This window comes from Xiphophorus maculatus, chromosome 8 (genome assembly GCF_002775205.1).
Source record: "Xiphophorus maculatus strain JP 163 A chromosome 8, X_maculatus-5.0-male, whole genome shotgun sequence".
Lineage (NCBI taxonomy): Eukaryota > Metazoa > Chordata > Actinopteri > Cyprinodontiformes > Poeciliidae > Xiphophorus > Xiphophorus maculatus.
The window spans coordinates 22,388,824-22,403,088 of NC_036450.1; the positions used below are offsets into that span (position 1 = coordinate 22,388,824).

At 38.1% G+C, this 14,265-nt stretch overlaps 1 protein-coding gene across 4 annotated transcripts in view; it reads left to right on the forward strand.

Moving 5' to 3' along the window:
* Positions 1-14,265, forward strand: part of erbin (erbb2 interacting protein) — an 81,452-nt gene that overhangs the window by 23,561 nt on the left and 43,626 nt on the right. For all 4 annotated transcript variants that reach the window (XM_023338767.1, XM_023338765.1, XM_023338764.1 and 1 more), the window contains 6 exons: positions 4,959-5,153; positions 5,378-5,495; positions 8,200-8,278; positions 8,435-8,524; positions 10,490-10,546; positions 14,188-14,251. In XM_023338767.1, coding sequence (XP_023194535.1) covers positions 4,968-5,153; positions 5,378-5,495; positions 8,200-8,278; positions 8,435-8,524; positions 10,490-10,546; positions 14,188-14,251 — 594 coding nt within the window. In that variant the 5' untranslated portion in view covers positions 4,959-4,967. The remainder of the gene's footprint in view (positions 1-4,958; positions 5,154-5,377; positions 5,496-8,199; positions 8,279-8,434; positions 8,525-10,489; positions 10,547-14,187; positions 14,252-14,265) is intronic.

A 14,265-nucleotide genomic window follows, 5' to 3' on the forward strand; every position in this document is an offset into this window, starting at 1 on the left:
ATTGATGATGTTGAAACAAATCAATATTATTCCTTATCTTTGGATGAAAAAGACCAAAGACATTTTGCAGACATGCAAAGGTGGTTTCCAGTGTGTCTTCATGAATTTTAAGGTTTATATGGTGTTTGAATTATTAAAGTAGGCATTTCTAAGCAGTTTTAGAGGGGACTCAAGTATTTACAGATTCTGTGTAGTGAGTGCTTGTGGTCTCCAACTCTAGCGAATACCGCGGTCCGCTGGAGTAGCTTACAAAACTAATAAAAGGACCTTAATATCTTGTCTGTTTGCCTAGTTACCACTCAATAACGGTTTACATACATAGCAAGTTCAATTCTGCAAGTGTTGTTTAAGGCTTTAGCCTATTCTGCCCTAGATTATAGTCTCTATAGCAACAGCCATGACCCAGGAGGCACTTGAGTTACACGGAGACGGGGTTGTAAGAGGAAAGTGGTTTCCTGGCTGTGAGTGAGAGAGTAAATGGTATTCTGAGACTGCTCTGCCCTCTGGATGGTTTTTATTCAGTGCTGCACAGAGGAAGCCACAAAGTTCACTGCGAGGCTGCAGAGTCATATGGTCGCAGTTCTTGCATTCCCACACATTTTTAAAATTTCTCAATAAATGCGGCCACTGTTTGTGAAAGTTCACACTGAGATTCTTAAATTTTTCTCTCTTTTTTTTTTGTACCAGTTTCTCTGCTATCAGGCATTTCCCAGCACGATGATGATTTTTTTGCTTAAAGAAGTAGGCTAAGAAGGAATATCTCTGCCGAGAGCTTAACATGGCTGGAGTCTGTGTAGCATGTCTTGAATTTCCTTACCAAAGGAAGTGAAGGCTCCTGATGGAGCTTGACGAGTAGTCGGTGATCATTCCAGAAACATGTAGGTCAGTGGATAAGCTTATCTGTGCTGCAGGATGCACCACTTTCATTAGTGTGCCGCCTTCCAGATTACTTTTCAACCAACGCTGACAGTCCTCGTCTCTGTTAATTAAATTTTCAAAAGCTATTCTACAACAGAGAAGTAAAAAAGTTCACAAATATGAACGTATCCATAAAGAAAGTATTTTTTTTTTCATATTCCTTTATTTAATCAGGTAAACCCCGTTGAGATCTAGATCTCGTTTTCAAGAGGGACCTGAGCAAAAATTTGCAATACATAGCAAAGTGGAGCATAGACATAAGGCAGCCTGTATTGAAGTAATACTCAAGTTTTCCTGATGACTCTGTTCATTAATCTTTTCAAAGCTGATCATGTTTTGAAAACGCGCCTCAAGTTGGACAGATATGTTCTCCACATGTGGATGTGATGAATCGTCGACTTGCCTGCTGATCATTTTCTGACGTTTCCGAAGTGTTTTCTTGAGGTGCTTAATTGGTCTGCTTGCACTTTATTTCTGCATGAAAGCTTCAATAGAAAGTTCTGAGAAACTTAACCTGAAAATTTTTGTAGAAAAGCTTTGGCATTAAGCAATTCTGTGGCTCACATATTTGGAATCATATGAATTTAAGCTAAGAAGGAAATGGTACAAATTTTGTGTAAGAACCATATTCATGTCATAACAGGTTACGATGCAAGAAATAACAAGTGATGGATCCCAGCACATCGGATTGTGCTTGCATGTTTCCACCTGGTGTAGCATCACACACAAATTAGCCTGAGGCTTTGATCCTTCATTTATCAACAGTGCTTTTATTTTTGAAAGCCACTATGATTGAAAACATGCAACTATTTCAGTGTAACCTCTATAAGAAATGGAGATAACATGCCTAACAACTATGTTTGCTCAATATCTTGCAAATAAATAGTCATCACAATATCAGTGTGCAAAATTAATACCGCAAAGGACTGGTTGGAGTGCAGTAATGGTTAGCTAACATAATCCAAGTGTCATGAATCGTCCCTGTACATGCTAATGTCATGTTTAGCAACTTGTAGAGTCTCACACCAGACATAAATAATGTTATCCAAAATGCTAACAGTCACAGATCTGAAAGAGAAGAGGGAGGGAAATCAACATATATGGCAACTGATGCATTTCATTGCAGTATTTACCGCTTCTATCACCACCACAAGATTTTCTATTGTCGGCATTCCTATTAGACAGCTGCAACGTGTCTGGAGAACGGTGGCAAAGAGCGACAGGCCTATTGTCACGACAGATATATCGTGACAATAGGCCTGTCACGATAACAAATTTTACTGGATATTAAATCGTCCCAGAAATTATTGCGATAGACGATAATATTGTTGTTTTTGAGACCACACAGCGGGCTAAATAGTAAAACGTGATTTAACGAAGCCTCAAGGCATTTTAATAACTGTCAGAGCACTCCACAGTGGAACTGGAAGACATTCTAAATATCCAAAATAAAATGCAGCAACTAAAAACGATAAATAATACGGAAATAAAAACAAAACACAATTGAAATCATAAATAAAACGGCCGAAATTTCTGTAAACAAAATTACCCTTCAAAAAATATAATCAGAATGGAAATTATAGCACTCCTTTTAACTTTATACGCAATTAATTAAACAACGCACATGCAAAGTACTAGTGAGCGAAGGTTGTATCTTTGGTGGCATCCTTTAAAAGTTTCCATAATTGCAGTACAACAACCCTGCGCCGCATAATCACGCCTTGTTTGCTTTTTAACACTTCTCCGCCGTTGGAAACCATTAAATCTGAATGAATTCCTGTGCAGGTTTTAACAGGTTCTGCTCATCTGTTCTTATCAACATTTCTAGGCCCGTTCTGCTTTCCTTGCAGCTCTTTCAGCTCCACCCACTCCTCCTGACGGCTTCTGTTCCCCCCCCCGCCCGCCCACCCGCCTCTGCTCTCTGTAGCGTACCTAACGACAGCCCACAACTGCCACCCCGCGCCCCTTCTTCCTCTCTATACGACTTGCACCGTCTCTACATGCGCTCACTTCTCTTTACTCTGGATGAATGGAGCCAAGCACTCTGAGAAATCTGGTCCATCACCAGAGGGGTTGACGGAGTATTTATACACGAGCCGTCTGCTTTTATGGCACAGATTGTGTGGGAGGCCGACAGCCTCCTGGTTGTGCATATCTCCGGTGGTGTGGGGGCAAGTTCATGCATACTTTGGAGATGGAGGAATCGCCGCTGACTGTTGCTCTTTTCCAGATAAGTTTTAGGGAGATTTCAAAGGCTGCTTCTGGAAAATATCCTCATTATGTAACCAGAAAGAAACCAGTTGGATTTCTTTCAACATGACAAACGCCAGGAGAGGCAAATTAATCATGTTCCCTAAAACTCACCTTTTGCCATATCTGCACATACCAGCTGAATGCGACGTTTTAAATTTCATCGGAAACAAAAGGTTTAATTTAGATTCTTTTTAATAAAGTTTTCTGATTCCAATTTCAACACAGTCTGGCTTTAATTTAGAGGAAGACCATCGCCATGTTCCGGCTCGGCTAGACTGTGAAGATTCACGGTGAATGAAGTGCGCTGAGATTATGTGTTGTGGCAGCAATCAGATTAAGATGAGGGGGAGGAAAAGTCACATTCTCTGCATGCTCCAGTGAACAAAGCCTCTGTTGACCAGCGCGCATTCCATATTGGGCACTGTACTTAGTGAAAACCGTGTTGTTGACCCCAGATTCGAACAATAACAATATATGCTAACATTTCTCTACAACGTCTCTTTTGTCTGACTTTTCATTGAGCGACTTGAGGCGTCTTTGTTTTATTCATATTGTTTGCAGTAAGAAGAGTTTTCAATAAAAAGCAGCTACATAATAGCTATCGCTTTACATGCGTTTTATGAGCTACAACCTGAACGTTGGAAAATATGTAGTCATAAAAGTAAAAAAAAACAAAAAACGGGTCTTAAGACAACAATATTATCATTTATATTAGTAATTATTGGGACAACTTACCATCCTGCAAAATTTATCTTGACAGGCCTATTTATCAATTAATCACTTGATAAATTAAAGCAAGCTTGCTTGATTTATTGTTTTTCTCTTTCTACTAACAACTGGATGGTTTATTGACCTCTAACAATGTGTTCTTGCATTTTTATGCCATTACCATTGTATTATTGTTGTCTCTAAGCAACAATATTATCGTTTCTCGCAATAACGTCTGGGACAATTTATCGTCCACCAAAATTTGTTATTCTGACAGGCGTATTGTCACCACATGGCCGACCAGTGGAATGATGCCTTTTCCCCACAAGATAATAAAGAGAACTAAAAATAATTCTCTTTATCATAGAGCTATAATAGATACATTTTGTATACAAAGTTACAAAATGTATCTATTTAACTACATTTTGTAATTTTCCACAAAATGTATTTAAATTGATGTGTGCATAGTTTGTCCTCTTTGCTTGTGTAAATAAGGTAATTTGACACTCAGTGTTCATTAAAAAAAAAAAAGAAATCTCAGTGTTAAGTTATTTTTCTACTCTATTGCACATTGACGGTGCTGCCGGCTCCTCTGCTGTGGAGCCGGGAAGTTCAGTTTGCCACAGCAACGTTAACGCTGGGCAGGATAAGAAGAAACGAGTTGCACAAAACGTTCCAGGAAATGCATGTTTATCATAAATCAGCCAGTCATGCTCTGAGGCGACCCAAGAGTAAACATAGAAAACGGTCCCAGAGCTATACCTAACAGAATACAAACAGCTTAACGCCGAACAGAAATGATCCGCCACATTCACTTCTGTTTTGTATTTATATGTATGTACGAGTATCGTAGCATCAAATGTTTGAATTAAAATCTTAATTTTAAAGAAAACTGTAAAGAAGTTGTCTTCTTTACAGTGTTGACGTTGTATGTTGCACTTTTATCATCAAGATAAAAGATGAAATCCTACACAGCTAGGTTTTTAAACTTCATATTCTCTCACTACACACACAGACACTGCAACAACAGACACTCCCGAATTACTGCAACAATTACTTGTAATTCTCTCCCTGTCCAGCCCGTGACGATGTCCAAGCGGAGCTTCTTTGTTCGGCTGGTGCCGTGCCGGTGCTTGCGAGGTGAGGAGGAGGTGGTGACATCTCTGGACTACTCCCACTGCAGCCTGGAGACGGTTCCTAAGGAGATCTTCGGCTTCGAGAAGACGCTGCAGGAGCTCTACCTCGATGCCAACCAGATCGAGGAACTGCCTAAAGTACGACATTTTTTAGCGTTCCTGAAAAGCTGGTTCACAACGCAAGATAGAGTTTGCGCTGTTGATAAACCTGCGAGTTTTTAATCGGATGGGAGATGATGGAAGCAGTGATAACGTTAGACCATTTAAGCCATCAATCTTTCCTCTCGACGTTTAAATTAAACATCTTTAACGTGATGTTAGAAATGTTCTTAATTTGCTCTTCTTCTTCTCTCCTCCTCCAGCAACTGTTTAACTGCCAGTTTCTCAACCGGCTGAGCATGCCAGATAATGACGTAACGGTGTTGCCCGCAGCGATCGCAAATCTCGTTAACCTCAGGGAGCTTGATGTCAGCAAAAACAGTAAGCAAAAAAAATAATTGTATTCTCTATCGACCTTTGCTTTCTTCTTAGAAATTGAGCAGATGTCAGAACTTCCTTTGAAGCACAGGTGAATCGGACCACACACATCTCTGGTCTCAGATCAGCTAAAACTGACCATCAGCAGCCTGGGTTTGCTAAATTGGGCAGTTATATTTCCTTTGAAAAAGTTTCTCTCCTAATTGCTGCTTTTTTTTGGATCACTCTGAGGGAAAACTGGCACAACAAGTTTTGTTCAGTAAATGGCGTCACAGTACGATGTCTCAAAACAATGATGGCTGAACAAGTCCACGCTTGCCGTCTCGTTTCTCAATGATGCTGGGATAAAACAACTGTCATTCTTTTGTTGTAAAGGTTTGTACTGAGATTTAAATTCTGAATGTTCGGCTCATTTTTTTTAAAGGGGGCAGTATTATATGAAATAAATTTTTTTGAGCTTTACGCAATGCTATGATGTTGTTCTCTCATCAAAAACATTCCTGGAATGTTGTTTTGATTTTCTCATCCATCCATTAATCTCCCATGGCAACTATTCAGCTGTCCTGTGGGGGACCGAACACCACATTCAAGGACGAAACTCCTTCTGTGAGCTTCCATAGAACTCTCTTCACCCGCGACTCCCCTACCCAACTCCTTCAGACTAGCCAGCAGCAATTAGCAAACACCTGGCGGAACTGCGTATCTGCTGAGCTCATTACATGAGCTACCTCTCAGTGAAACGTTGGCAAAACAGTTATTAAAGGGTTAATTCAGGAGCCATGTTGTGCTGAGTTCCTGAAAGCAGAGTTTCAGAAAGAGAAGGAGTTTTAAAACAGAGGCCCAATTTCAAGGCATTAAATCAGCAAGCAAAATTTAACTTAAGTCACATTTGATACATGCCACATTTTTAGAACAACTGAAGGTAGCACAGATACCTGATCGTGCTATAAGATGGTTCTGTGTGGCTGGAGAACACATAATGCAACCCATTGAAACAGTTGGTGAAGTTGTGAAGATGGCAGTGTTGGATATTTGCCTTTTTTGTCATGGTAAAAACTTCCTACTTTTATGCAGCTTGATATTATGTGACAGAGCAAAAATGATGCTAGGCCTTAACAGATTAGAAAAATTGTGTGTGTGCTTTTCCAGCCAGCCACTCTTAAGTTGGTGCTCGTGTTTTAGAAGTTTATCTCCGCTAGCTTTGCACATCTGGACCTTTTTTGTTCGTCCTTTGGCAAATCACTCAGTTCATATTGGATGAAAAGTGATTCTAAACAAAAACAAGATTTGCCACAAAATCTCGATTGGATTTAGGTCATACATCAGGTCACCCATGTTTAGGATTATTGTCCTGCTGGAAGGTAAAATTCTAGTCTAGTGTTTGGCAAATTGGCCAGAAAGTTCCTTTTTGCCCTCCTCTGACGAGCTTCAATCCCGTGTCCCCTATTATGGTTTGTGTCAAATAACAAACATGGCTTCCTTTGAGTAGCTTTCCTCTTGTCACTCTTCCATAAAGGTGTGTGGAGTGTGATTAATAGCTGTTGTGTCAAGAGATTCTCCCACCTGAACAGCAGCACATTTTATTTAAGTATCAGAGTTGAGTGCAGCTGAAAAGGAGAGCCTTTCAAACTTCTAAGGTTGTTATTTATTAAGAAATAAAGTAAAAACTGAATTATTTTCATTTTTATTACCAAATTTGTGCCTTATTTTGACATGGCTGAGTTTAATGCAGTCTTAATCGGTGTCAAATTATAGTCTGTGATCGATACGCGGAGTAACAAAAGGTCACATTTTGAATCATATTTATGGGCAAATGGTGTAAAGTTTCTTGTAAATATTTCAAAATTAGCTCCACAAAATCAGTGATTTTGATTGCAAAGAAATCCCAAAAACAATCATAAATAGGGAATCATAAAAATCCTGAACAATGTGAAACCATGTTCACTATTTCCTTTTCAGAAGTATTTATTGAATGCAGCCATAGCAATTTATTGATATTTTAATGGGTTTTATCAATACATTCTGACACAGCCGGCCCTTTAAGAGCATTCATGATCTTTACGTGACCCAAAATGGAGACGAGTTTGACGCCCCTTTATATAAACAACCGTATCAAATTCTCAAGCCTTTAATGTCAGACTTTTAAAAACAGTTTTGCTGTAACTGCGTCAGTCCTTAAACATTTAACTTAAATTAAATGAGTGCTGAAGCAGCTGAGAACAAACGTGGTTTTGGATCTTACTGCCCTTTTTTCTTTTTCCTTTTCTTTTTTATCATGAACCAGAGCTTCTTGAGTCGTGTTTACATTAAAAACAGCTTCTCCTTGAACACAAACACTTCAGCCTAAGTGTCGTAGACCCAAAACAAAGTAGAGGAAATAAACCCAGGGACTTGATCACATTCTCTTTCTTGTAGTTTAAACATTGTTTTGGTGAGAACTTGCAGACTGACATTCAGTGGGGGGTTTTTTTCTCCCCTCTTCTGCTCTTTTATGTTCCAGCTCTCTCTCTCTTTGGTTAAGAAAAAATATTTAAGATGTTTTTTTTGTTTTATTGTCTGTGTTTATAAAATGCTCGTAAAATTTAACAATGCAAACATTGCTGTGAAATGGCTTTTTTTCCCCCCCTTATGGGGCGTGGAAACACATTTTTGCAGTTTTAAGTGACTGATTTTTAAATTCTTTTTATTTTTTATCATTTCCCTCAAGGTATCCAAGAGTTTCCAGAAAACATCAAGAACTGCAAAATCCTTACTGTTGTAGAAGCCAGTGTGAATCCTATTTCCAAGTGAGTGTGCATTCCCATCATTTAATGCAACCTCTAAGTGCCTTACATTTTACTAGAATGTCAAACATGTATTAAAACGTTCAGGTATTCTGGTTCTGAAGAACCTTTTGAGAGGCTTTTTGTGCTTTAATGCTCTCTGCTGTTGTGTTTTGCCAGGCTCCCAGAGGGTTTCACTCAGCTCATGAGTCTGACGCAGCTCTACCTGAATGATGCCTTCCTTGAGTTTTTACCAGCCTCGTTTGGCAGGTCGGTTTGCTTTCCAGTTTATATTGCAGAGCAATTTGTAAACACAAGAAACTTAAGTTAAAACAGTCTTTTGTTTCTGTTGGTTTTTGTTTTAAATCCATCTACTGTGTATAGCAAAAAATGATTCCTTTTTTTAAATTTTTTTTACCAACATTTTAAATAAAATTTTCTGCAAATTTCTTAAAATTATCAGTCAAATTTTATTGGTATAGCACATTTCAGCATTTCAAAGTGCTTTTACATCATAAAACTGCAACATGGAATCAACAATTGAAACACTACATTTAGTCAAGTCAAATTCTTAATTGATTATTTTTCAAGAGCAACTTTAACAATTAGCACAATTTGCATGAATATTTTTGACTATAAATTGCATATGCACAAAGGAGGATTAGACTTGGGTTTATATTAAAAAACTGGGTGAATATAAAGAAAGATTTTACTTTTACTGTGTAAATAATTACAGCAGCATCAATAATGGAATTTTCTTTTCGGAGGCATATTGTTGTTTTTATTTACATTTTCTGTAATCTTTAACAACTAAACCTGGCTGTCTCCTGGAATATGGCCCAGTTCCCCTGCTAACCAATGTCACCAGCTGATATTGTACAGACACAATGAATAAATTGGGATATTATTGAAAAGCCTGTTTATTTTAGGAAACGCATTATATAGATGAATTACACACAAATGGATGTCGGAGAGACTTTATTTCTGTTAATTATGTCAGTTTTCCATCTACAGCTAACAAAAACATGACATTTGACATTAGAATATTACATCAGACCTCTAAAAAAGCATATTTAATACATAAATGTGGGCTTCATAATGTTTAAAGGCTATTTTCAAAAGGCACTTTTAATCTGACAAACGACACTCATCAGGATGTTTTGTCTAATTATTGAATATGACTATTTCAATATACTCAAAACATGTCGGCGTGACTTTTGGCATACTGAGCAAATTCTCACTGTGTTATTATGTTGACCTCTTTTGATCTTCCCTCCTTCTAAAAATTATCTCATGAATAGTCATCCTCCAAAATAGACTATTTCTTGATATCGAGAACAGTCCACAAACTAATGGATTGACCTATATTTGCTTCATTAAGAATTTATCTAAACCCTACTTCTGCCATGAAAATTATAACTTTAAAACATGTAATTGTTGGGCTTTTTTTTTTTCTTTCGTGGTGGAGATGGGTAACCAGTGGGTTAACTTTTTTCTTTTTTAGTTTTACAAGATTTTATTTTCTTTATTAAATAACTGAATTTCTAGCCAGACTTTGGAACAATATATTGAACTTTGAACTTGTTTGGCGAGTCAGGCGCCTAACAGTGACTGGTTGACCCCTCACTGCTTTGGTCTTTTTGACAAAATCCTTCCTTGAGGTGGAAAATTAAATGGATGTGAGTGTTGTTCCTACAGTAACCACTTGCTCACTAAAGAGTATTGGTGTTAACCCCAACTGGCAGTGCTTATGTGTAGTCTATTCACAGATAAGAAAATACAGTTTGCTATCAATTAGTGACTGAGGCTTCCAGTATATCTAACAGACTTTCTATGAATTATTTTTTTGAAATATTTAGGTAGAAAAAGGGATAATTTAAAATCCATCTGGCAAAACTTTAAATAAGTGATTAAAAATCCAAAAAGTTGGAAACCATTTGAAATAATATGGTTGCTTTGATTAAAACAACCAATTAGAGAAATGTACTTGCATGATGCAATCTACTGTGAAAGCTGGGTGTTGCGTAAAAGCGTCATCCTTACGTCATGGCGAGGTCGAATGAGGTGTTTTGTAATTACATGATACTTACCAGTTCTGTGCATCAGATCCTGAGTTGTACTTTTATTGTTTTGTGTTGTTTTTTTATTAACATTTTCCAATCGCAACTCAACTTTAATGAGACGCAGACAGCTGCACCCTAAGCTCAGAGACTCCGACTCTCTTTCTGGTTGCAGGCTGACGAAGCTGCAGATACTGGAGTTGAGGGAGAACCAGTTAAAGATGCTGCCAAAGTAGGTGGTTTGTCATCCAACAAATATCCAAAGCATTTTCCTATAAAGTTATCCATCTGCCATATATAATGCTGGTCTTTATCACTGCCTCTTGGTCCTCTAATACAGTGGTTCTCAAACTTTTTTCAGTGATGTACCCCCTTAAGAATATATTTTTAGTCAAGTACCCCCTGACACGGGCAAAACATTTTTGGAATTAAAAAGAGGTACAGTGCTGTAAAATCACTGTCTGATTTATTAAAGCCAAACAACTTATATCAGTGAACCTGACAAATACATCCATATTGCAAACATTGCATGGTTAAACAAAAAAGAAAAACAGAAGACGGTGACCACCAGGAAGGTATAAAACCAGTCAAACCGTTTTATTTTAAAGGATTTTGAAACTAAGTACTGAATATAAATTTCAGTGCATGAACACACATTTATATTTTATCGAACTTTTTACAAAATAATTTTTCCCAAGACTTATTATGAGGAGCCTACTGATTTTTTAAAGATATTTTGAAAAGCTTCACGTACCCCCTGCAGTACCTCCACGTACCCCCAGGGGTACGCGTACCCCCATTTGAGAACCACTGCTCTAATACATCTCTGTTTTGTACTTCATCCAACCTCCTTTTTTTAAATTTCCTCCCGTTCTGCCCGTATTGAATTCCACTGTGTTACATAAAGGTCCCTCCCCACCCCCTCATTTGGCCACTTGCTGTGACAGGTTTTATAATCCCCAGCTAACTCACAGGGGTGAGGATTATTTCACCCTTTTCACAGGGGGTGGTAGGTGGTGGTGGTGGTGGGGGGACTGAATGTCCCACAAATATTAGCGAAGGCTCCCAGTGCTTTTCACCAAAGTTAGATTCTTTTTTCCTTCCTTTTCTCACTTTCTCTCTCTATCATGCTTCACTTACCGCATCATTTCATGCCCTTCCCATTTCCGCTGCCAAACCGCACTTCCCTGCTCTCCTTTAAGTTCTTCCTTCCTCTTTCAGAGTTTCCTTTTGTTCTCATGCTGACTGTTGTCAGTGACTGACAGGCCGGGCCGGTGCTCGCAGTGCGGCTCGTCAGCGGATCGTCTTTTTTTTTTTTTCTTCCTTTTTCTTCGCTGTGTTTATGTGACACAGGACAGACCTGTTATGAGCTGGAGGCCCGACAAAAGAAAAGGACTAATGATCGGGAAGGTTGCCAGAGCAACACGCAAGCACGTCGCAGATGTAAACACACTTGCGTGCACATAAAGTCTTTCTCAGGGTTTCCATACGAAAAGTTCAGTATCTTTTCCCCTCGTTCGTTACATCAATGGACTGAACGTTTAAAGAGGGCTCGTCACACAATTGGGTCGCGAGGTGATCGAGATTTATTTCCACCAGTGACCCCACTTTCTAGTTGAGCTAGCACAGTTTGTTCTTACCCCCATTTCAACCTGCAAAGGCAGCTCAGGTTCTTGCCAGCTTCAATGTAGTAATATGGGAAAGCTGGCAAATACTTGCTTTCTTTGTCATGAGTAACGATTTTACGCTGAACCTCAATGCTTAGAGGTTTTAAATTATATTTATAATTGGTGCAGTGAGTCTGATAGCATTGCTTAATGGGAAGTGAATGAAAGGAAAACAGACATTCCACAGCGGTGGGCCTCAAGTGCTCCATCCTGCACTGAATATGAGTCAAGTTCAAGGTAACACTGCTCATTCCCTCGACTAGAGGCCTTATCAAACAGTATTTTGTTTTTTATTGGCTTAGTTGTTAATGTAGAAATATGTTCCTCTAATTATTTTTCATAAATTATGAAGCTGAATGATCATAAACAAAAGCAAAAATCTACTGAGCACTTCCATTTTCCAGAAAACTTTACATAGCGCCCCATTTCCACTTAGTTTGCTTCAGATCCTTGTCTAGATCACTTAAGTTAATAAATACAACATCACCAAACCAAATTTTGAGTTAAACTGAGCTAAACTAACTGAAGTTGGATATTAATTCACTCAGAGAACGACAGGCATCCGTTTTTGTTACGTAAATGTTCAAACATGTTGGATGCCAAACAACCAGAGGTGCACCAATTGCAATTTTTTGGCCAGTCACCAATCTTTAAAAAACCTGATTTGATTTTCTTTCTTTTCTTTTTTTTTGTCTAAGAAATTGCTAAATATAGTGACTTTGTGGTTGCCTAATTTGACAGTGCTTGATTTTCAGACCTTTTCAGAGGTAGATACGATCGGTGGATAAGATTGGTTTGTTATGCGAGTATCCCAAAATTAAGGAAATTGAGGCTGTTTTACTGGTCAACTGATCTATCGGTGCACCCCTAAACTAACCCACATTAAAATGCACAAAATGGCAAATGGACACAGTCGACCAGTCGTCATGTTTCAGCTTCAAGTTTAAAAACAGTGGAATTTATCTCTAGCTGCATTTCCATCACAAATGTGCTCAAAACTGCTTTAGTAATTGTCAAGAAAGTGTTTCCATTGCTGTTTGGCGATATAAAAAAATTCAATACAGCCAAAAAACTGATCATCCTAATGCCAAAACGTTTTTTATCGAAAAACAGTTTGTTTCTTTCTTCAAAATTGCTGTGTTTTCGTTGAGCAAATTTACTTTTGAAATGTCAACTTGCTCAATTATATGGTCAATGGAAACACAGCAACTGAAATGCTAAGTGACAATAATGCATTTCTCTACGTTTGGTGTTATAAACACTGCAATTACTATGTTTGTTAAGATATTATATAATACAGTGTGTGAAAGATTTAATGAGATGCATTTCGTGACATTTTAAATACAAGTCGACCATATTAAATTTATACTAGAGATCTGGGTTGGTGAGACATCTCCAACTTTCCACTTGGTATTGCAACTTTTCCTGATGTTTTTGTTAATTTTCCGTCCTTTAATCAGAACTTTGACTTCAAAACTTAATGATTTCAAACCCCTGATTTCAGCTTATTATAACGAAAAACATTGATCATACAAAAAAAAGTAAAACAAATCAGTGAAGATTCCTGCACTAAGTGATGTGGTTCACCATTGTTCAGATTGCTCTATTTTTTCTTTAAATTGCCTTCTGTGATGTGTATTTGGATAGGTCATCAAGTTTAAAGACTCAAGACTTTTTTTCCCTTTTATTTTAGAAAGAATACAAACCTTTTCATTTTGTTTTTTGCAGTTATCAGTCGGTCAAATAATATCAAAACAAGAAGCATGTGAATAGTCCTGGTTTTTAGCTACCTGTTTACAGTGTAGCTGCTAATGGGAGCCGGTGACCTGAATGTGTGAAGCAGATTGTGGAGCCTGTCTCAGGGCGAGCATACGTCACATTTTCCTTCATTTAAAATGCAATTCTGTCACAAGCTAAGCTCCAAAAGCTAAATATATTTCCACATATCGTTCATTAGTTGGTGGCTGGAGAATATCCAAAAATGTAAAAAGAAAAAAAAAATTACCTTTTCTGTTATTTTTCTTCTTCCTTGGCTTGCTTTTCCTAGCATATGTTCCACATCGCTTGCAGTCACAGCTTTTGCTTTTTGATTTAGGTCCAGCACATGGATTTGCAGTCATTATTGCGCGTCGCATAAATCCCGTATGGCATTTTAGACATTTCTGTGGCTCGGTTTTTGAATGTGCATCTTCTCGTGTGTCAATAGGAGCATGCAGAAGCTCACACAGCTGGAGAGGTTGGACCTGGGGAGTAATGAGTTCACTGAAGTGGTAAGTAGCTGTCA